General features: G+C 51.3%; 1 protein-coding gene across 6 annotated transcripts in view; it reads right to left on the reverse strand.

The window, feature by feature from the left end:
• The window catches only part of CLEC16A (C-type lectin domain containing 16A), a 206,922-nt gene that overhangs the window by 101,637 nt on the left and 82,301 nt on the right, over nucleotides 1-22,984 (reverse strand). For all 6 annotated transcript variants that reach the window (XM_030883952.2, XM_060284270.1, XM_060284271.1 and 3 more), the window contains exons 13-18: nucleotides 21,573-21,695; nucleotides 17,777-17,886; nucleotides 16,952-16,996; nucleotides 14,286-14,336; nucleotides 11,080-11,208; nucleotides 2,707-2,827 (exon numbers count right to left, since the gene is read on the reverse strand). In XM_030883952.2, coding sequence (XP_030739812.1) covers nucleotides 2,707-2,827; nucleotides 11,080-11,208; nucleotides 14,286-14,336; nucleotides 16,952-16,996; nucleotides 17,777-17,886; nucleotides 21,573-21,695 — 579 coding nt within the window. The remainder of the gene's footprint in view (nucleotides 1-2,706; nucleotides 2,828-11,079; nucleotides 11,209-14,285; nucleotides 14,337-16,951; nucleotides 16,997-17,776; nucleotides 17,887-21,572; nucleotides 21,696-22,984) is intronic.

The following is a 22,984-nucleotide window of genomic DNA, read 5'->3' on the forward strand; positions in this document are numbered from 1 at the left end:
TAGATAAAAGTTGACCAACCCCCAAACACTTCTCCCTGAGTCAGCTTCCTCAAGCTTCAGGGAGACAAAACACGGCCTCATAAGAAGCAAGCCCAGCCTCCAACATTCAGCAACTATGAATGCCTTCACCTACATTAGGAGGTTTCCTACCTTTAGTATACACAGGAAGGCATTTTGTGAAGTGCAAAGCATGTTAATTTTTCCCCAATGGAAGGTGAGAAGCTCCAGCATTTAAGAATAAACACCGAAAAGAAAAGTCAACACATGCGTATCTTACTCTAGTACCATATGCTCATAAAATCCATAATTCATAGTATTTTCTGGACGGCACCCTCTTTAGCAAAGACATAATTTGCAATCAGGTTGGGTAAAGACAGACAGCCATTACTTTCTTTTTTGTTTGTTTGTTTGTTTTTGCGGTACGCGGGCCTCTCACTGTTGTGGCCTCTCCTGTTGTGGAGCACAGGCTCCAGACGTGCAGGCTCAGCGGTCATGGCTCACAGGCCTAGTCGCTCCGCAGCATGTGGGATCTTCCCGGACCGGGGCACGAACCCGTGTCCCCTGCATCGGTAGGCGGACTCTCAACCACTGCGCCACCAGGGAAGCCCCAGCCATTGCTTTCTTAATGGCCAACTACCCAAAAAGGCTCATTTAAGTGATCTCAACTAGCAATCTAATCAATTAAAATTGATAAGTGAAATACTTTTAACCTTTGTTTCAGCAGGCCATTCCTAGCGGGAGGAGGGAGGGAATATGAATTCCCAGCATAAAATTTAATTCCATTTCAGGGATGCAAACATTCTTGCTGCCTTGATGGAGTGGCCCCCTTTAAAGCACACTGTTTCTCTCTCTTTCCTTGAATCCAATCAGAGAAAGATGGGTTTATGGGTCTCTCCAGCCAATTCCATCAATTTAAACCTTTACAGAAACCCCTGTGACCATTTCTCAAGGGGGAAAAGGGCCAAAGAAGATGGGCATAGAGCACAGAGGGGACGTAGCTTCCTTGTTCTTCTGAGAGAGAAGGAAAAAAGAGCAGAAACCAAGAGGAGGCAAGAAAAAGGAGTCGGACAATCAGGTAAAACCCATAATACTCATTTACCGAGAACCTTCCGTGTGTCAGGCAGCGTGCCCTGCTCTTCACAGGCACCACCGCATTTGATTATTGGGTAATACTCCGGTCTCCTGAGCATATGCGAGGCACTATGCTCGGTCATATTCTATTTCATATTACAGTTCACTCAAGTCTCAAAACAGCCCCGTAACGTAAGGAAGATCATCCTGATTTTACAGGTGAGGAAACAGAAGCTGTGGTGGTTTCAATCATTTGCTCGAGGGAATACAGAGCAGGGCAGGGGTACCTGGCTCAAAAGCCAGCCCTCGATGGTCTATATCATAATCGCTGGTCACACAACTGAATGAGTTTTGTTAAAACTCATTCAGTTGTACACTAAAACTTGGTGAATTTTATTGGATGTAAACTATATTTCAATAACGCTGATTTAAAACAAGGGCCCTCTCATCACTGTACACTACAGAGTGGCCATCTGCTGCTCCTGCCTCTCCAGCTCCCATCTCTTCTTTGTGATTTTCCTTTGAGGGCCCCCTCCTTCCTCATCCCCAGGTGATGGGGTTCAAAAGGAACAGGTCCCACCTCCCAGCACCACAGCTGAGCATGTGACCTTGGCCTAGCCAACTTCTAAAAAGTTATAGGGAAAGAGAAGCTCTGTTTTTGTCAGCGCTGCTTAGCCAGTTCAGCAGATCTTGGCCATCTTGTCACTACTTGGTGAGAGCCCTCTGGAGGATGAAGCCAGAACAAAGGAAAGCAGAGCTGAGAGATGGAGGGTGGCAGCTTCCTGATGACACTGCTTGAGTCCCTAGATCTAGCCATGCCTGAAGGCAGAACTACTTCTGGTTTGACAGTGGTTATCAGCAAATTCCCCTTTCTTTTTCCTTAGGCTAGTCTAAGTTGGGTTTTCTATCTCTTATAACCAAAGAGTCCTAAAATATCATAATGTCTTTAAGAAACAAAAAACTATCTTGCCCGTCAGTGTGCACGTGCCCCACAGCAAACAGAGGAAAAAGAGAGTTATATGAATATGAGAAGGGTTACGGGAACATGACCAGGCTTTGTACCCACTGTCTCCTTTAAATCTCAGCCTCACACTGCAGGGTAGAGCACTGAGGCACTGCGTGGTTAAATAAGAAGCCCAGGCTTGCAGGCTAAGCACATGGTTCTCTGGCTTCCAAAGCCATCATCTTTACCTAAATGCTGGTGATTTGCATTTTTGAAAGTTTTCTTTGTTTTAGCAGCAGAATCCTTTAGAATCCTCATTAAAATCATACAGACAACCTTTAATACACAAAACCAATCAGACTGGTGCTGCTATGACTATACGGAGGGTAGGGACCCTGGAGCTGTGCCCACCCCCGCTTGAGACCCCAATCACTGTGCACAGATCTTTCAGCAAAACCCCCACACAGCGCCCACTGGTCTCCAGAAAGCAGGGCCCACAGACTGACTTCAAGGTGCCCAGAATCTAGGGCCCTTTCTTCGAAAGTTTCGTGTGACAAGCACACTCTGTTAGCTCATGGTCACGCATCAATCCCAGTACAACATGCAGGTCGCACATGACCCTCCGAGCGACGCGTGAGCCAGCCTGGTGGTGCCCCCCCCACCCCCGCCGTGACTTGGGGTGACCAACTCACTCAGATCAAGGACGTCATCCGTTTTGATCAGGTCTTCCTCCCGCGTCAGCGGCAGCTGGGTCTCGGGCTGCCCTCGCAGTTGCAGTGACAGGGAACGGAGCATGAAGAACACCCGGATGGCCTGGACCAACAGTTCGGAGAGCAGAGAAGATGGAAACTGAAGTCATTTTGGTGAGATGCTCCATATGGAGAAATCACACAGTGACTCTCGATTTACAACAAACAAAATAAAGCCCCCCTCTCTCAGTATCACGGTTCTGGTGCTTTCAGAGCCAAGATAAAAAACAATCAAGGATGCACCCTGTTTTCAATTATCCACAGGTTCAGGTTTGGGCCACTTCACCTCACTGAGCACCTGTCACTTGCCAAGACCTTTCCTCTAGTGTCATGTGACCTTCATGGCACCCCTGCTCAGCAGGCAGCCCCGCTTCGCAGATGAGGCACTGAGACCCAAGGAGGCCAAGTGACCTGCCCCCTGCTCACATCTACGGAGGGCAAGAACCAGGCCTCTTCCAACTAAACCAGCACGGAATTTGGAAATCCAAATCATGAGTGTTTCAAGGACCTACCTACTGGATGTGGGGGTGAGGGAGACAGAAGGTGAGATGCTGGTGGGGTTCAGGGATGGCCAGACCCGGCAGCCCTTCACCCAGGAGCCTTGGCCCCTTGGCCTTACAACAGGGGCTGTGCCACTGACAGGGCAGAGGATCTGCCACCTGGCAAGTGTGCAGTGATGTCAGTGCCCCGAGAGCCCCTCAGACTTCCCCAGCCAGCTTTCTGGGGACAGAGGTGGCCCCCATCAGCACAGGGATTCCTGGCCCATCGAGGAGTCTTGGCAGACTCCAGTGTGAGCAGGCATTTCCAGAGAGCAGAAACAAAGCAGAATCCCAGGCCTTGGAAGCCAGACAAGTTTGTGCAGAAAGCAGCCTTCACCCTGGGGTTAGCCTGCTCTGGAGGTACCCTCCGCTTGAGTCCTAGATTGGGGCTGACTTGCCCACCAACAAGAGGCCAGGAGGGGGAGAGGCAGCCACAGGGGAGGTGGCCTCTGGGCCACTTTCCCTGACTCGTAGCTGGTGGGCCTGCCCGAGGCAAACGGCTCCTGTGTCAGACATACAGGTCCGCGTTGGACTCTCAGCTCCACCACGCTGGGCAAGGCCCCTGACCCCCACGAGCTTCCATTCCCTCCTGCGTGAAATGGGGGCGGGAGTCTCTACCGCACGGGGCTGCTGGGAGATTCTGAGATGACCCTGGCGGGGCAGCAGCCAGCACGGGGTCCGTAAAGGGGCAGCCACCCCTTACTCCCACCACTCAACATCTGGGCACAGGGAGGTGACGGGGACAAACCACTGTCACCACTGGTGAGCCATGCAGCTGCTTTTGGGTCCTCTTGTTTCCAAGTTCTGAGGCTGTAGGCCTGGGTCACTGAGACGGGAGGCTGCCCTTTATAAGACAAGGTGCCTCCCAAAGCAAGAGGCAGGGGGACAGATGACTGCTCGCAAAGAGCCAGGCTTGCACTGGCTCCCGATGACCCAGACAACCAGGGTGCCCATGGGCACCTCTAAACCCTAATCCTGCCTTGGCCCAGAACTGGCAGGAGACCTTGGGCCAATTACTTAATTTCCTAATGCAGAAAACTGGAAGAACAGTCCTATCTCCTGGACCTATTGTGAGGTCAGGTATCCCCTGTCAACCAGAAGCGCTAGAGAAAAGATAAGCTTTTATATGATAATGATGGTGGTGGTGGTGGCATTGATCAGATTGTTTTTAATGTTTTAAAGTGCAGTCTTCATAAAGACATCTGTAATAATCAGAAGAAAAAGAGTTGTAGTTTCACTATAAACCCAGCAACACAGGTTTTCTATATTAAGCACCAATTGCGTGCCAGGCACCATAGGCACCTTATTGCAATGTAAAGATTTTAAGCAGGAAGGAATGGAGCTGAGAGGGGCAGGGTGATCAAGTTCACACTTGAGAGAAGTGAGGTGGGGACTGAAACCAGGAATGTTTGATACTTGTGTCACTTAGGCATATACACAAGGGAATTCAAACCCAGCCCAAGTGCAGAAAGCCCAAGATGTGGGTGGTCACTTAAACTACTTGGCTGTTTGAGCTCTCAAGTAAGGAGTCCTGACCTCAGAGATGAGGGGAAATAAAACAGAAAACGGAAATAAAACAGAAGAAGGGTTTTTCTGTGACAAAAACCCATTCCTCTCGGAGTTCTGAAGGCAAAGAAATCAAGCAGGACCAAAGCTGGGGGATGAAAAGGAGAAACGTGTGTGGCTTTCTACAGCCCGATCACTCTGAAAACCAGAAACCTTCCAACATTAAAGGAGCCTGGAATTTGGCTCCTAAGGTAGACCTTTTTGATAAAACATCTGCTTTTGCTCTTCAAGTAACAAAATGGAAGATATTTCCAGGAATACAAAATAATAACAATAATAAAATAATTAAAAATATAAAACAAAATAAACACCCCCAATAATACTTTTCCTGTGTCCTGCCCCAACTCCTAAGAGAAGGAAGAGCATGTGAGAAGCCCACACACATGAATGTGAGGGCATGTTCCCACAGGGCCAAGTACTCCACTTGGGCGAAAGCGGGGCTCCCATGGGCATCTATGGGGTTTGGCACGCATGGTGACCAGCCCCACAACTCCGAGAATCCACAAAAGAAAGGTGAGATACCAGGATAAGGGTCATCAGGTCATCCCACTGCCCTCTAAAACAATAACCGCTCCCTCTGTTTACCCATGGCCTGCCAGGTACAGGTGAGGGTTGTACTGTGTCACCTTGTTCGAGCCCTTTAACAACCCTGCACGGTTCCCATTTTATAGACAGGAAACCGAAGCCTAGAGACGTTAGGTAGCCTGCCCAAGGTGATTCAACTAATAACCAGACTCCAAAGTCTGTGTTCTTCCAACCACATGCCTTTGCCTTCATAAGACTGAAGGATTAGGGCCCAGGCTTTTATTGAGTGTTTTTCTTGACTTTGCTAAATAAATGTGCAAGTTTAAAAGTATTACTGAAAAGGAAAAAGGCATCCTTATTCTTTGAGATGCTATCATAGAACGATACAAAGACTGATTCTGGAAGAAGAGATTAGATTTGGAAAGGCGTGACGGCTGACCAAGCTCAAATATAAAGAAGAGACTTTTCCGGTTTGCTTCCATGCAGCTGGGAGTAAGCCCTGGCAAGGAGAGCCCCATGAGTGGGGTGGGGGATGGCTTCCGAGTCAGACAGAGCTTGGTTCATACTGGAGTCAGGCGCGTCACGTGGATCCCCCGAGCCTGGGCTGGAGCTCTGCAAATGGAGTGTCCACCACCCCGATCACAGGGTGGGAGACAGTGGAGGGGACACCTTGAGCCCTGGAGCAACGCTTGGTCCGAGCCCTCTCTCCCGCTGCCCTTGCCGGGTGCACAAGCTGATGAGTTCAGGCGACAGTCACTCAAGTTAGGAGCCCACCGAGGCCGCGGAAGCCAGTCATTCTTAAAAGAGTGCTGAAGCAGTTGAAAGTGGGCACAGCCCTTTTGGAAAGCAATTTGGCAACATGTAGAGTCACACAAGGAAATATTCATACCCTTTGAACCAGAAATTCCACTTCTGGGAACTTATCCTAAAGAAATAAGCCAAAAGAAAGGAAACACTGTATTTGTGAAGCTGCTCATTTCAGTTTAGTTGAAAATAATGTAATACTGGGAGCAACCAAAATGTCCACCAGCAGGAAAATGCCTGAGTAAATCATGGCAAAAGTCACCACATGAACTTTTTATGCAGCAGTAAGAAATTAGGCTTATTAAAACTGTATCACAGTATGAAAAACTTCTTGCTCTACGATGGAGAGAGAAAAGCAGCAAGGATGAATGCAAGTCCATGGGTCCATACCCACGCAACCATGAAAAGATGTGTTTGCAAACAAAAATGGGAGAAGACACACAAAATGTATTGTTTGTTTAGGGTGATGAAATCACAGGAAATTCTTTCCCCCTACCTTCGAAACTTCATGAGATGTTATTGTATTTTCTTTAATGTGTAATATACATCCAAAGAGTAAAAGAAAAATAGCCTATTTCCTCAATGTCAATAGCGATAAACACAAAAACTGTTTGTGGTTTTACCAGGGAACAGGGACACAGAACGTACGGAGGGACAAATAAAACTTCATGCAAATATCTTTATTTCATGATGGCTTCCATGGTTACTCCATAAAGATGGCTACCTAGTGTAAAAGAGATAGCTAGTGGGAAGCAGCTGCATAGCACAGGGAGATCAGCTCGGTGCTTTGTGACCACCTAGAGGGGTGGGATAGGGAGGGTGGGAGGGAGGCGCAAGAGGGAGGAGATATGGTGATATATGTATATGTATAGCTGATTCACTTTGTTATACAGAAAAAACTAACACACCATTGCAAAGCAAATATACTCCAATAAAGATGTTAAAAAAAAAAAGATGGCTAGTGGCTTAAATTCAGTTTTGGGTATTCACCAGAAAGTCCTCTCCCTAACTCTCTTTTCTCTAGCATTAAACTTCAGTAGGTTTAGATCATTAAAAGACTCTGTTTCTTTCCCACTCAAGATGCTAGAATGCTCTACCACTCTTCAGGCACCTCACAGCTGCTCTCTTCCATTTACTCTGGGCAAGACCTGACAGGCAGGACACATGAGGAACCTGAGGCTCAGGGAGGTTAAGTAACTTGCTCAAGGTCACACAGCTAAAGTTGGGATTGAACCTTGGTTGGTCTGTGAGCCTGTGTTCTTTCTTAACTGCTTCTCTCAACTGCCCTTCCATGTGGGGTGGGTCCAGCTCAAGTCCAAGGTTCTGCATGCATGTCCTCATCAGATGCCAGTAGTTCCTGTGACCTCATTTCAACATGAATCTCCCTTCTTAGCTGGGATGGCTCAGTGGCACTCTTGCTATTTTGGTCTTATTTTGTATTATTTGTTTTCTCTCTATTCTTGCATCTAGCACAGTGCCTAGAAAATGCTTGATAAATACGTCGAATGATAGGATAAATGGTGTAACTTGCAAAAGGCAAGAGGGAAAACATGACTTTATTGCCAGATGTCTCCCCGCGGTCTGCAAGGCTCTGACCCTCCTCTCCTAACCCCTTCCCTCACTCCGCTCCAGTCACCCTGCTCCCTGGACATGCCTTACTCTTCTGCATCTCGCAGCCTTTGCACTTACTGCTCCCTCTGTCTGGAAAGTGCCTCCTTTACATCTTTGCCTGGCTGGCTCCTTCTCACTCTCTAGGTCTCTGCTCAGATGTCACCTTGGCCGAGCAGCTTCCCCTGATCACTCTCTCCAAAGCTGTGTCCCCTCTTTCCTTCATAGCCCTCACTGCAGCCTGGTATCACACTTGTTCATAAACTTTGCCTCTCTCCATGCGATGAGAGGCCCCGAGTAGGGCCGCATGCCCTCCTCACTCCTGCACCCTCAGGAGTCCAGCGGCTCTTTGACGAACGTACGAAGGAATGATTTACCAGTAAGGGTGGTTTGAACTACTTTGACAAGTCCTTAAGGAAAATAAAGGGTGGGATTTCTGAAAAGGGTCAGCCTCCTAAAAGTTAGAAAAGCCTATACTCGGCAGAAGGAAAAAAGAAAGGGAAGGAAAACCTTTGAATCCAACAGGACGAAATGGAATGTTCTCTGGATACAAGCAAAGAACATGAAACAAACCACATAAGCCCTCAATTGCTTGCTAAACCATACACTTCCTTTAGCTCAAATTCAAAGCACACTGCTGTGTTCTGATGCTTGAAATGGGCCGAGGAGCTAAGCTTCTGGAGGATTCCAGACAGCTGCCTTGCATCAGGAACTGGACTGGGGCGAAGGGTCAAAATTCCCCTTCAGAAATGGATCCTGGAAGTCACAAACGGAAGCTTCTCTCAGGTGGATGGCTCTGCTTTGAGATGGCCAGCCCCCTTTTATCTCATCCTGCCACCTTCTCCCTGGCTCTATACCTACGGATGCTGGGAATTGAGAGTTGCTTTTATAAACTCACCGGACACAAGCGACCCCAGGGAAGCCCAGACGTCCCAGGGGCTCTGCCTGTGCTTCAGTTAGCAGCCCATCTGGGGCAAGGGAGGCGTGCAGCACAGTCCTGGGAACTTGAACTAAGAGAGATGTGAGGGCAAGGGAGGAAGAACCCCAGCCTCAGGCACCTACTGGCCTTTGTGTTTTTGCCTTACTGCTGAGTCCTCCTGAGGACGCTGGCAGGGCAGGCACTGCTGCTTTCTGGGTGAGGAGACAGTGGCTCAGAAGGGAGCAGGAACCCCAAAGCCCAAGCAACCTTCCCTCTGCCATACGCCTCACCCCTAAATTTCTCCTGTGGATCAAAATCGTTTGCCCCAAGCCAGCAGGACATGATGCCAGGAACCAGCCAACAAGGCCAAGGTCCTCGCTGGGCTCCAAGGCCTCTGGGAACTGCCTCCTTCAGCTCCTCCCAGCCCCATCACTTCCCACGTAGCCTCCCTCACGGTGGGCTCCGGCCACAGTCCCCTCTTTGTCGGAGGTGCTGGAATGTGCCACGTCTTTCTGGGCCTTTGCCTCCCCCAGCTGCCCAGCCCTTCCCCACAGTCTTGGCTCAAGGACCAGCCCTCTGTGCTGCTCCACCTCCTTCCCCGGGTAGGATTAGGGACCTGACCCCATGTTCCTTTAGAAACGGCCTTGGCCCATGGAATGGCACTGCCTCTGCCCACCTCGCCCTCTAGACTCTGATTCCTTGAGGAGTGGGGCTAATAAACACAATGAAGGCGGCAGTGGCAGGCAGCGGGTCAGAATGGCCACGCTGCCTAGGTTGAATTCTGGCTCTGCTACTTATTAGCTGGGGGACCTTGAGCAAATCACTTGACCTCTTCGTGCCTCAGTTTATCCCTCTGCAAGATGGGGATAATACTAGCGCCAACCTTCTAGGGTGGTTGTAGAATTACGTGAGGAAATTCATGTAAAGAACTGATATGAATGATCTGCTTTATCACACAGGCTATGAGCTCATGTGACTGTTAAGGAAACCTGACGGACTGTGGACTGAAAAGAAGGCAGGATGCAACCCAGAGCAGCAGCTCTCAACGTTCACAATCTTCTGGACCTTCTGGCTCAGGGTCCAAGGAGGACCTGGGGACGGGGTCCTCTCTGGCCTGGGGAAACAACAGCTTGACTGGGTGTGTTGCCATTACCCTGCTTGGGAGCATCTCCTAGGCCAACCAAAGGTTAAGGGTGAGCGTGTCCACTCCATGAAGGAGTGCAGACATGACATGCATTTGTCAGAACCAATCCCCCCGTAAAGGCCGATGCCAAGGATGCCCAGTGCAAACACTGCCGCCCGCAAACAATCACGTGCCCGGCCATGGGGCCCACAGCCCTGGCTGGGAGCACAAGGAAGGAAGGTGTCACTGGCCCGGAGAGAGGGTGGGTCCTGCGGTGAGGGTTGTGGGTTTGGTCAGACAGCAGGGAATGTGGATTGACTGTAGACACAGGTCCAACTTCCTCTGTGACCCACCCCCACCCGGCCAGGCATCTGAGGCAAAATCACCAGCAGGAAGGCCATGGAATCCTCTTGCTTTAGGCAGATCCAGCAAGTTAATCCCGCTCCTCAAAATCTAAAGGTTAAAACACTTCTGCCACTCTGGTTACACTTGGATTAACTCAGAGGAAGATGCGGCCTGATAACGGGAGCCGAGTGCAATGAATTCCTCTAATTTATCCACTAACCGCCATATCTCCAGGGAACGATTTTCTAGGAAAAGGTTATGGTGCTTTCTAAGAAAGAAACTGATCTTACCAGGGAGATAAAATACCCTGAACAGCCCTGGGAGATTGCTTCAGAAAAAAAGTGCTGATAACGGAAGCACACACTGCAGCTGGGTTCTGAGAACTAATCTCTTCACACACCTCTCCTGAAGGCCAGCGAGAATCACAATTGCATTTGCGTGTGCCTCGTCCCCAAGATCCCTCAGATACCTTAACACCACCATCTCTGGGGGACCCGGCCTCACGGGGCTGATTTCACAGCAGCCTCACCTGCACTATGTCGACTGCTCACCCCCCATGCTCCTTCGCAGAAGCCTGGCCCCGCTTCCTCTTTCAGAGCTCTGGGGTTGGGGCCAGCTCCGCGCCAGCGAAGGCAGCCTGCCTGCCACCAACACCGACATCCGGCATCTGTGGCCAGATACGATGGAATTTCAATCTCTGCTTTAACAAAGGGCAGCGCGCCTGGGGAAGTTAGGCCTGGTGGCGGGGTGCGAGGGAGGAGCTCTGGCTCTCCTGAAGGCGTGTTGGAAGGCAGGTCTGGATGTGGTCGGGAACCCTCCGCCCCCCGCTCCGGAGGTGCTCCTGGAGGGCAGCAGCCCAGGAGAGGCTGAGTAGAGCGCCCACTCACCCGCCGGGTCCTCTCCACGTCACCACACGGCAGCCGCTTCACAAAGTCAATGCCCGTCAGCGGCGTGCCCGTGGGGGGCAGCAGGATGGAGGCGTCCATCATGAGATATTCCACATTCATGGGCTTCATCTAGAAGACAGACATCGAAGGGAAGCTCACTGAAGGGAGGAAGGCGCTGGGGCAGGTGACACTGGCCTCTCACCTCCATCGGCACATATTAAAGAGCACATCAACTGAGATTCAGACTGAGTGAAGCCTCGAGGCAGCCAGATGTGAGAGATGTGCCTTGTTGTTTTTGAAGTTGCAGATGTCCCCTCATCTGCAGTGACAGCTCAGACACTCTGGAGAAGCTGCCTCCCTGCTGTGGAAAGCTCTTCTTTCTCACCCTCTTGTTCCCCTCGCCGCAGCAGGGAGAGGGGCCTCAGTAAGGAGGCCAGCCCTTTACGGTGGTCCCTTTAGGGTGGTCTGCCCTGTGTGCGGAAGCCTGACTGCTGCCCGCCTCCTTCGCTGGCACTTCCAATACGATGACAGCAGATGTAGCGACGTGGCCCCCGTTTAAGGGGACCTGACTGCGGGCCAGGCAGAGAACTAGCGGCTTTGCGCGTAGGCCCTGTCCAAGCCTCCCAACAACCCCAGCAGGGAGGCTGCCGAACTTACCGAGAAAACGGAGGCTTGGGGAAGCCGAGGAATGGATGTGGGCGCACTCAGCTGGCTGGCGGCAGAACCATGACACGGACCCAGGCCTGCCCTTCTCCAGACCCACTATGATTTCCACAACACAACCCGCATTTCCCCTTCCTTCCTTGTCCCCCTGGCTTCTTACCTGGGGTAACAGAACCAAGTCACTTATTAAGCACCTACTTCTCGCCAGGCCCCTGCAGGGCTCACCTCCTACTGGGCGGGTGCTGGGGCTGTCCCATACTACAGAGGGGATCGCTGAGCTCGGAGGGAGGGCGCGTGCCCACAGCCACTGGGCCAGAGGGGCAGAGCTGTCTGCCTCCTTCCACACCGCCTCCAGGAAGCCTTCTCCGATTACCAAGACACATGCTAACATCACCTCCCCTCCTGGAACTTTGTTGCGTCAGTACTGACCCCTTAATTGCACGTGTTGTTGGACACTGACACTTCATTTACCTGGCCTCATAAAGGAATGACATTTCACAAAGGTAAATATTCTATAGAATTAATTTTACTCCTTTAAGCATCATGAGCTTTTTCTGGTCTCTTTTAGAAAGTGGGCTTCAATCATATCACACTTTTTTCCCTCCTGTAACATAAAGCTGACTAAACAAGGCAGAGCTGTGGAGAGGGTCCGGCCGTCCAGAGACCTGGTGAACAGGGAGCCCCTTCGCACGTGCTGCCTACCTTCTTATTTTGGACCCGTGAAGCCTTCCTCCAAAGGCCTGAGGTCTACCGTCGCTATTCCTTTACGCCAGAGTGGGGGTGGCAGAGCCCTGTCTCCGGGGCACCTGGGGTTCCAGCCTTCCTGCAGGGCCTTCCCGGCCTGCCTTCGGCTCCCTCGCAGCTCCCTCCTCTCCACCCCTCCACTCCCAACCACCTCCGACAAGCCCCCTCGAGGACTCCTGCCCATTATGCCTCTGCATGAAGCAAGAGGTGACAGGAGAAACAGTGAAGGGTCAGAAGTGAAGGCCTGGCTTTGGCAGCACCCGAGAGGCTGTGCCAACTTCGCTGAGCTTAGTGCTGATTTCCTTAAGTCTGAGCTAACAACTCAGATAGGGGTGCTGGGTATATGCCAGCTGTTCCTTCCCTAGAGTTCCAGGCTTTGTGCAAAACATGCAATAAATGTGTCACTGAGACAAACAAACAAAACCCAGGAAGCTCCCTAGGGCAGGAGGGAGGGGAACCCAATATCCGTGGTGCTGAACCTCTATAGGAGGCAGCCCTTAGGTATTTCACAACCAGCCTGGAAAGCTGTGTGGTCTGGGCCCCATTTTACAGATGGAAAAATCCAGGCTCAGAAGTAAGCAACCCGCTCAGGGTTCCAGTTAGTAAGTAGCAAAAGCAGAAACTGTGCAGGGGTTTAGGAGCCCAAGCTTTACTGTGTTGTCAAGTGACACACGAGCCTTACGTTTCCAAACAAGAAGCCAAACTTCTGGAGAATTACATTGTGGAAGGGGACGTCACGGGCATAACATAAGGCGGCAGCTGACCACTGACTCCACTCCACTCCAATTCATGGTCCAAAGAGTAGAAGACTGAGACACTCTTTGGGGGGGTCGAGGGGATAATGGGGTGTGGGCATCAAAGGTGTGAGGCGCACACGGGCGGCTCACATAGCACCGAGAGGAGGCCTGGTCACTGCTGGGGCACTTCTGGAGGTGAATTATACCAATTTACACTTTTCCCTTGAACAGGTTCCGCGAGGCCTCAGATGTGCTGTGAGCGAGGATGTGGTGAGGGCCCAGCCATCCAGACGCCCGGAGATGGGCCAGGGAGCCACGCAGCACACACTGTCTTTTTCTTTTTGACATTTTAAACCCTTGGGTTTATTGTAAAGTTCCCGAATCACTTCACTCTTTTGTCCGTGAAAAGGGCGATTTATCATCTAGTTACTGAGTGTCAACTAAGGGGCAGGTGCTGGGGATCCAGAGGCGAATGAACAAAACAGAGCAACCTGCAATCTTCTGCAAGACAGGGGAGACCCCGGGCTGGCACTGCAGGTTCGAGGGAAAGCCAGGTGCGGGAACATTCTGGTGGCACAGAGAAGAAGGAGGCAGCACAATATGCAGAGCAGGGCAGGGCACTGGGAGGTGACGGCTCTGCTCCTCGATGCCTGGGCACATGTGGGCGCCTCCCTCAAGCTCCCTGACTCTTATTTCCTTATCGGCAAAAGCAGGATAATGATAGCAGTGACTCCCATCAGGCTGACATGGGGATTAAGAGATTTCACATGTACGACATGCTGCACACACCTGACACGGACTCACCTGACACGGACTAAGTCCTCAATCAAATACTATTCATATCAAAGTGAATCTTTCTGAACCATCTTATGACTCAGCCCAACTTAGGGGGAGTGAACGTCATCTGAAGTTTCACTGGTGGGGATCAAAAGGCACTGTTTTCAATGCACTTCCCCACCAGTCTCTGTCATTCGGATGGAGAGCTCCGAATGAGACGAGTTCTCCCCTGGTTCAGCAGGACAAGCTTTGCATACCCACAAGCGCGTCTGGCCCCTCACTCACCGTCATGCTCCTGTACTCATCTTCAAACATGTCCAAAAAGATTTCTTCTCCCTAAAAAGAAAGGAAGGAAAGAGAAGATTATGCACATTTTTTCCCCATAAACAACAAAGTATTATAAACTCCAGTTTGAGGTTTTTGGGACCATCTGTTTCTTATTAGCGAGTTCTGGTAAATCACCAGGAAGTGAAATACACACGTGAATAAGAACACACACACCCAAAAGAAAGCCCAAATATCAAATGGAACCTCAACGCTTTTCTCCTTTTTTTCAAGCATGTGTAGTTAGATTTCTAGTGTCAAGGCAGTTAAGTAAAAACAACAAAAATAACTTCATATATAATTAAAATATAAAAAGGGTTAACGTTTCAAGTATTTAAGGCCATCTGCTTGCTGCGAATGGTTGGAGAAAATAAGAATCTCGGTTGTCATGTTAAAGCTATGAGGCTCCACACCTCTGAAAGGAAGAGTATGATTAAATATGCTTAACTCTAAAAGTATACGGCTTGTTCCATTTGTTTTTGAGGTGCGCCTTTGGGGTTTTGGAGTTCCTGCAGCCCAGATGACTCTGCCCCGGAGGTGCCTCCCAGAACAGGGTGGTGGGGAGGAATTGGCTGTGAGACACATAGACCAGGGGCCAATCTCAGCCGTACCTCTTGGAGCCTCTCTTTGTTTCACTGCAAGACTGGGATGAGAGCCCACGTCTGTGCAATAGGAAGACAAAATGAGTTGATGCACACAAGTCATTATGACCACCCTGGATAGGCCTGCAACGGGGGAGGGCAGGGGAGACTTGGCTGAGCATGTCAGGGCTGCTAGACCTGGCCTGTCTCCTAAGCGCCCTCCCCGCCCCCCCCACTCCACACACAGTTGGGGGTGGGAAAAGCAATAGGTCCTCTATATGTTTTTCCAGTGATCAGAACCACAGGTAAACTTGGAAGTTCTTGTGTGGTGTGAGAACCATGCAATAACCACAGAAATAGCAACCCTTGAGAATATCCATAAGCTTGTGAGATACTGTACTTAGGGTGCAAACCTTTTAGGATACAAGAGAGAAAAATCTGGGTTGGGAGAAGGGAGCTGCAATTCAAATACAGTTCTCCTTTTGTCAGTGAGAAAGAAAAATCCTCTGGGAAGATGCCTACCTATATGTCTTCCTGTTTTTGCAATCCAGAAGCTTTTTGGGGGCCAGGGTGGGGGTGGGGGGCAGGGGAATAAACTAAGAGCAGTTATACCGGAAAGAGCTTCAAAGATGCCTCTGCCGAGGACTCGTATCCTCACTTCAAGGCCAAGTGTGGTTTGGGCCGGTCTAAGGGGAGACTGGGATTTCTGCCCCGGTGCGTGGGGCCCACAGTGGTACCACCCTCGTCTGGGCATGTCCGCCGTACTGCAGCTGCGTGGCGTCATCTGATCGCGGCAAGGTACACTTCCAGATTACATGACCTGGTTTTATCTCAACGAACACTGACAATGATGGGCGGTGGCTTAAAAAGCTTCTTACAAAGAAAAAGATTCCCGTTCATATGTGTATCTAGCTCACAGCTAAACTGCTGTGAGTACAAACAATGAATAACAGCGCAAGTGAATGAGAAAAGGGTGGGGCCCACGCCTTTCCTCCTCCAGGGAGGATCTCTTCATCAGCCAGAGTACAAGGGGAAACCACCACTCACTGGATCTGGAGAGATCTGATGTGGAGGCCAAAGAGTCAGAAACTAAGACTGCTTGGCATATGGATTAATCCACTGTTGCTGACAAATGATGAGCCTTGCCTAAGGCTATATTATGCCTTAAGAAAAGAGGTAAACAAAACTATCACAATGCAGTATCTTAAAACGAATCATCTGGAAACTGAAGACAGATCTACAAGTTTTCCAAATACTGAAAGTTATGGTGGTCCTTTACCAGCTCTCACTACATTCATGATAAATGTTTAGAGCCTGTATGTGCACACAGGCACACTTCATTTTATTGCACTTTGCTTTACTGCTTCACAGATACTGAATGTTTTTTACAAATTGAAAGTCCATGGCAACCCTGTGTTGTCAGATGATAGTTAGCATGTTTTAGCAGTAAAGTATTTTTAATTAAGGTATGTACTCTTTTTTTAGACACCATGCTATCACACACTTAGCAGACCACAGTACAATGTAAGCATAACTTTGATTAGCGCTGGGAAACCAAAACGTTTGCGTGACTCTCTTTATTGTGACATTTGCTCTATTGTGGTGATCTGGAACCAAACCCACAGGATCTCTGAGGTCTGCCTGTACATGTATATAAATAATACACATGCATATAATTTATAAACTCATATGTAATTCAGTAATTTTATATGTATAAGCATATATAATTCATGAACACATAAGTTCATATGTATTATTTAGTCATATGACTATCTGTATATAATTCATCATTTACATGTAAATCCATCAATGAACAAATTCATATATAATTGATAAATAAACAGTCCCATACTAGGGGTGAGTCCTCAAAAGTTGTTCTGATACAAGAGCATGGACAGAAAAGTGCAGAGACCACTGCTCCGGAGAGGATGAAATTGAACATTTTTACTCAGGACCCATAGGGTGTAAGAAATAACTGAAGACACTACAGTCTGGTTTATACGACACACACACACACTGCTGTACCCCTGAGTTCCGGCAGTTTACCTTATAGAAATGCCGCACCAGGTGGACACTTTCTTCTCGGGCTCCCTGTTAAAAGAGAGGGAGGGTGTGAGGGGGCAGGTCTCATGGAGGCGAGTGAGTTGGGTAAATCACAAATTCTAAAGTCTGAGTCTATATAAGACAGACGCTGGGCTAATAATCTTAATCTATAAAGTGGTTCTTCGTAAGGGGGTGGGGGAGAAGGAGCTCAAAATAAAAATGGGCAAAGGACAGACGATTCAATGTGATGACATGGAAAGCTGCTGATACACAGTTACATGAGAGAAACGGGTTCTACAACATGGCCTTGATAACTCTGTTTTTATAAAAAGAAAAATTCACTTGTAAACGTGTGTGTGAGTGTATGTGGTATCTGGAAAGACACACACCGAAGTGTCAACTATCATTACCTTTTACCTCTCTGTAGTTTCTAAACTTTCTAAAATAAACATGGAAAATAAGAGGGAAGACAATGAAAGCTATTTAAAACAATGAATGAACATAGTAGCACGATAAACCATAAATAAATAAATGTGTATCTGTACACGTATAAAACTTTCATAATATAAAAAGAAAAAAATCCCGGAGACAAATTCAGAGCCAAATACAAGAGAACTACTAAAACTCACTAGTAAGTGGGCTTCTCGGGCCCATCTCAGTGGAAGGGTAGGTCTGCGGGAGCAAGTGGGCAGAGGGGGCGGCAGGGGTCTGGGGCCCAGCTTCCTCGCAGTGGTGCCGCGGACCGGGCTGCGGTCTGGATGCAGCAGCTTCCCTCGACCTCCTCCTGCCCTCCCCCGGGGCACGGGTGCAGGAGGAAGGGGGCCTCACCTCCAGGCAGGCCAGGTGTACGTCCTTTATGATACAGCCCGTGCTGGTCACGACTTGCTGCTTTAGGAGCAGGCAGCTCAGCTCCAGCGTCGCCAACCGGATCTTGCCATCTGCGGAGCACACCGGGGTCAGCCGCGCGTACCCCGGGCTGCATGCCCTCACAGGCAGTCTCTTGCCTTCCCGACTTGGAGGTCAGCTGACAGGTCCCCCGACATCCAGTGGGGGTACAGAGGGAGCCCCCATGTGCCAACCTCCTTCCCAATCAATTACAATTGAATGTTCTCATCAAAATCGCCTGTACCAAATGCTACCCAAAGTCCCCTTATGGGGGGAGAGGAGGCAGGAAAAATGGGTAACTACTTATTATTGAAGGCCTAGAAAGTGGCCATCTGCGGTCACTTTGCTTGTCCAGCATTCCTTCCCTTTCTTCAGGGACAAGCACCCCCAGTTTCCCTTGGAGATCCACTAGCCCTGCTCTCGGTCATGTGATTTGGGTGGAGCTGGTCCTGCTTCCCCTGTCCCAGGGGTGGGCACATCCCCCAGGCTGGTCAGGGCCATCCAGCCCCCTGGTCACAGTGACTGGGTAGGGGGCGAGCAAGGGAGCCAGTCACAGTCAGTAAGGCTCAGTTCCACAACTTACTGGAACCACCGGGCTCAAGACCCTCTCCTCGTGCTGGGCTGCGGAGAGGACAGGGACAGCGGTGGGGCCCTGATGGCCCGAGCACTATAGTCCGCAGTGGTCACCTCACCAGCGTGTTCTACAAACTGAGCCCTGAGTCCTCCCTTCCACCAGGCTGCCCAGCGTCTCTGCTACAGCAAGTCTAGAGCCCGACAGAGACAGGTGGCGGGAGCTGCAGGCAGTCATCTGGCCAAGGCAGAAGGCCACAGAGCCCAAAGACAGGCTTGAAAACATTGTTTGAGCCCCGGATTCAGCTGTGCCTCAAGCCAGCGCCCAACAGACTTGAAGTCATGCAAGCCAACAGTCTTGTTTGTTTGTTTGTATTGTCTCAGCGAGTCTCAGTTGGGTTTCTGTCAACTGCAACCAAGTTCTGACTAACACAACCTGCTGTCCTGCTGTGAGCCAGGCATGGTCTGGGTGCTTTAGAGACGCTCCCTCAAGGAGTCTCTCTAAAACCCCACTGCAATGGGTTCTCTAAAGGCTGAGGTTTAGAAAAGTGAAGTGGCTTGTCCCAAGTCTCACCCTGGGCTGTGGTGGACTCCAGGTGCGCTGAATGCCAAAACCCACATCTGGCATCGTGCCTAGAAAGCACCCGTGACCGCTGACTGAAGGGCATTCTGCTCTTAGCAAACTCCCCCTGAGTCTTTAATCTCATTTCTGGGGAGAGGCCTCCATGTGGAAGGAGGGGCCAGGAGAGGGGGTAGTTTCTAGGCCACATCTCGGAGGTCTTGGAAACAACAGGGACCAGGATGGACCACTGGGGAAAAACTCAAGGCAGACACACCGCTGCACACCTCCCTGGCTGGCCTTTAACGCTGCGCGCACGCGTGGGTGCGTGCGTGCGTGTGTGTGTGTGTGTGTGTGTGTGTGTTAGGGCAGTGGTGGGGGTAGGGCAGCAAACAGGTGAGAAGAGGGAATCTGTTTGCCCAAAAATGAACTGGTTACATACGAGCAAAACCAGGCCTTCCTAAGCACGACACAACCCCAGGGGCCACCCGGGCAGAGGCTGGTTAGTCTCAGCTCGGCCGTTCTCCCCGTCCCAGCCCCACCACCACTTCTGCACCGCGGCCCAGGCCCAGCAGTGCCCCCCCTCCCCCTGCCCTCCTGCAACTTCAGGAGTTCTCCGGAGCACAGTCTCACTCCCGCCTGCCCCTCCACAGAGCTGCGCTGTGGGCCAGGTCAGAAACGCCCCTCCTGCTGCCTCCAGGCAAGCAGATGGTGATTTTCCACCAAGACCCTTCTTCCTTTGCAAGTTCCTGCCAAGTTGCTGACTATTCCTCCTGCTGGTCCATCTCTCCAGGGGAACAGAGGGAGCAGCAAACTCCTGAGGCCTCATCGAAGCTTCCAGATTGTCCCTCTGAGCTGCCCCAACCTCTTCTCTTCAGAAATACACCGTCTTCAGGGGGCCTGCCGATCCTCCCCACCGTGGACGCTCCTCCCCAGCACCCAGGCCATGCTCCACCTTCCCCATCACCGAGGCCCGTCCAGTTACACAGCTCCTGCCAACCGGTCTGAGGCCACCATCCTCAGGAACGTGCTCCGCCTCCCCCAACTAGACCTCCCGTGGAAACTGACTCCACCGAGCGCCTCTTGGTCCTGAGCCACCCACATCTTTCTTGCCACCCAGGACACCTTCCTCCTGGCCCTCCCCCTCCCACGTGGGGCCTGGCCCAGGCTCTGGAGCTGGCTCCCCCTCTATATCACCTTCAGAGATCGGTAGTGGCCCAGAGCTCAGTCCTAGACACGCCTCTCTCCTCTCCTGTGACTTTAAAAACCATCTGTGAGGGCTTCCCTGGTGGCGCAGTGGTTGAGAGTCTGCCTGCCGATGCAAGGGACACGAGTTCGTACCCCGGTCCGGGAAGATCCCACATGCCAAGGAGCGACTAGGCCCGTGAGCCATGGCCACTGAGCCTGTGCATCCGGAGCCTGTGCTCCTCAACGTGAGAGGCCATAACAGTGAGAGGCCCGCATACCGCAAAAACAAACAAACAAAAAAAACATCTGTGAGCCCCACAGTGTTAGTTCTGGCCCTGACCCCACACTGAGGTCTAGATTCCACAGACCCCCAGCCGTGGCTCCTGGAGTACAGGATCCATGTCTGTCCCCTACTTCCTATACCCTCGTCCCTCGCATACAGAGGCTGGCATGCAGGAGGCACTCAATAAACATTTGTTGAGTTTACTGATACCCTTTAGGCCCTGGACCCAGTTCTCCAAGCCCCTGCACTCACTCCGCAGCAGTCACACTGTGCTTCTGGCCACCTCCCCCCTTGACTCTGAGGTCCTCATCTGCAGTCCCAACCCTGGACGCCTGCCCTTCTCCTGAGCCTGACTGGGGCCACCCCCTGGACTGCTCCTGATCACTCAGCCCAGCGGTTCTCTCTCCACCAGGCTGCATCTCCATCCGGCCCTTCCCCGCGCACTCACTCACGCCCCGATGGCCTCTCTCCCTGCCTTGCAATTAGGGTTTCTCAGCCTCAGCATCATTGACATTTGGGGCTAGATAATCCTTTGCTGTGGGGGCCTGTCCTGTGCACTGTAGGATGTTTAGCAGCATCCTGGCCTCTGCTTACCAGATGCCAGTAGCAACCCCTCCCCAAGTTGTGACCACCAAAAATGTCCCAGGCAAAGCTGCCCCCAGCTGAGACCCACTGTGCTAGTTCATTCCACTTGCTCTTTCTAGCCCCTAATGTGGCTGTAGGTCGGTGCTGGCCAAGACCTCAGAACTAGGCTGACACGTGCCAGACACTGGGCACATCTCGTACTCATACTCTCAGCCTAGTTCATGCTCAAATGTGGCCTTGGGCCACCCCAAGAGGAGGGCTGCAGACACAGGCAAAACTGACCAAAGCAGGGTTGAGTATGGAAGGAGAAGAAAGAGAGGGTCTGGCACAAACACCATGGGGGAAGGAAAGAGGAGGAGACCTCGCGACGAAGACACAGCTGGATGGGAGGGGTCCGGGTGGCCCAGGACACGGGGGTATGTGGCAGGGGAATGGCTGAGGTCTGCCTGGATTCCCAGCAGGGCCAGATCTAGAAGCCAGGGCTCCTGGTGCCAGTGTGGGGCCTGGTCCCCGTAACTCTACCAACCCTGGGAACCGCCTGCACGCCCGGGCACCTGGCTGGGCTGCGTTGTTCATGATCCTGATGAGTCTTTCAGCCAGTAGGTGGTTGTAGGTCGTCTTCTCGGCCGCAGTGGGCACCGGCAGCTGGATCCGCTCGAGTTTCTCAGGATCCATGCCTGAAACGGAGGGAAGGGGCCGGCTGTAGGCGCAGCTGCCATACCGAGTGCCCTCCGTGTCCTGAATGGCCCCTTCGAGCAGGTCTTCCTCAACCTCGGCCGTCCACGGTCCGTCTTTGTGATTCCTGCCATGACCGGTGCTGCCTGTACTATGACTCACCTCAGAGTTTTCTGTAACTGGAACTTAAGTAAATATATTAAAACATATATTTTCTTTTCTTTTTTTTTTGGCCATGCCGCTCAGCTTGAGGGACCTTAGTTCCCGACCAGAGATTGAACCCAGGCCCTCGGCAGTGAAAGCGCCGAGTCCTAACCACTGGACCGCCAGGGAATTCCCTAAAACATACATTTTCTAATACTACTTGCAAATGGGAAATCAGCATGGCTGCAATACCAACAGCAACAAGGTTTTTACGTTTCAGCCAAAGACTGTTGACTGGCTACTCACTGTGGCCCGAGGCCTGCTCTGAATTAGAAAGGGCGATCGGCAGGTGCGTGAAAGGTGCTGAGGTTACACTAGCCCAACTGTGACATGCTCCTGGGCACAGTCAGAGGAGCGGGAAGGGGGTGGGAAAAGGAGAAACTCTGGCACTGTGGGGTTTGCTGCCGTTTCGGGGCTGGTCTGCGCACCCCCCGAGGGCACCCCTGTGTGAGACCCGTCCCACAATGGGGGAAACAGACCAGACAGAAAGGAACCTACAATCGTGCCCACCAATTGCATCTCCTGCTCTTAACACCAAACTGGAGAGCCGGGCCCCCGCGTGGGAAACACAGAGGCGGCAGCCCCATGCCGGGCTCACAGAAAGGCGCGAGAGCGGATCTATGGGGCTACGTTTAAGGGGCAGAGGAATCACTTTTCCTCCAGGGAAATCTAACAGCATTTCAATGACCAAGATGAGACGGGGGTGGGGGTGGGGTGGGGGAGGGGGAGGGGGAGGGTGGGGGGCTTGGGAAAGGAGAGAGGGCACACTCAGAGTCTAAGTGAACCGAGCATCACTTTTCCTAAAGCAGGACCTGGGGGCTAGGGCGACAGGACGACCCCGCTGGGGTCACTTCGCCAGGCCAGGTGTGAGACGGGCAGTGCTCCAAAACCCTCTCCTCTCGCCGAGCACGGCTCTGGAAAACTAGGCTTGCAGAAAAGCTCGCAGAAACAAACATTTCACTTGCTCCACGCCTGGGGAGCTGGAAGGATTGTTTGTGCCTGAAGCACGTCTTTTCCTGTTATTCTGCAAAAGGGGGGTGGTGGCACTTCTGGGAACTCTTGAAATACGGCCCCTTGAGTACTAGAT

Source organism: Globicephala melas, chromosome 15 (genome assembly GCF_963455315.2).
Source record: "Globicephala melas chromosome 15, mGloMel1.2, whole genome shotgun sequence".
NCBI lineage: Eukaryota > Metazoa > Chordata > Mammalia > Artiodactyla > Delphinidae > Globicephala > Globicephala melas.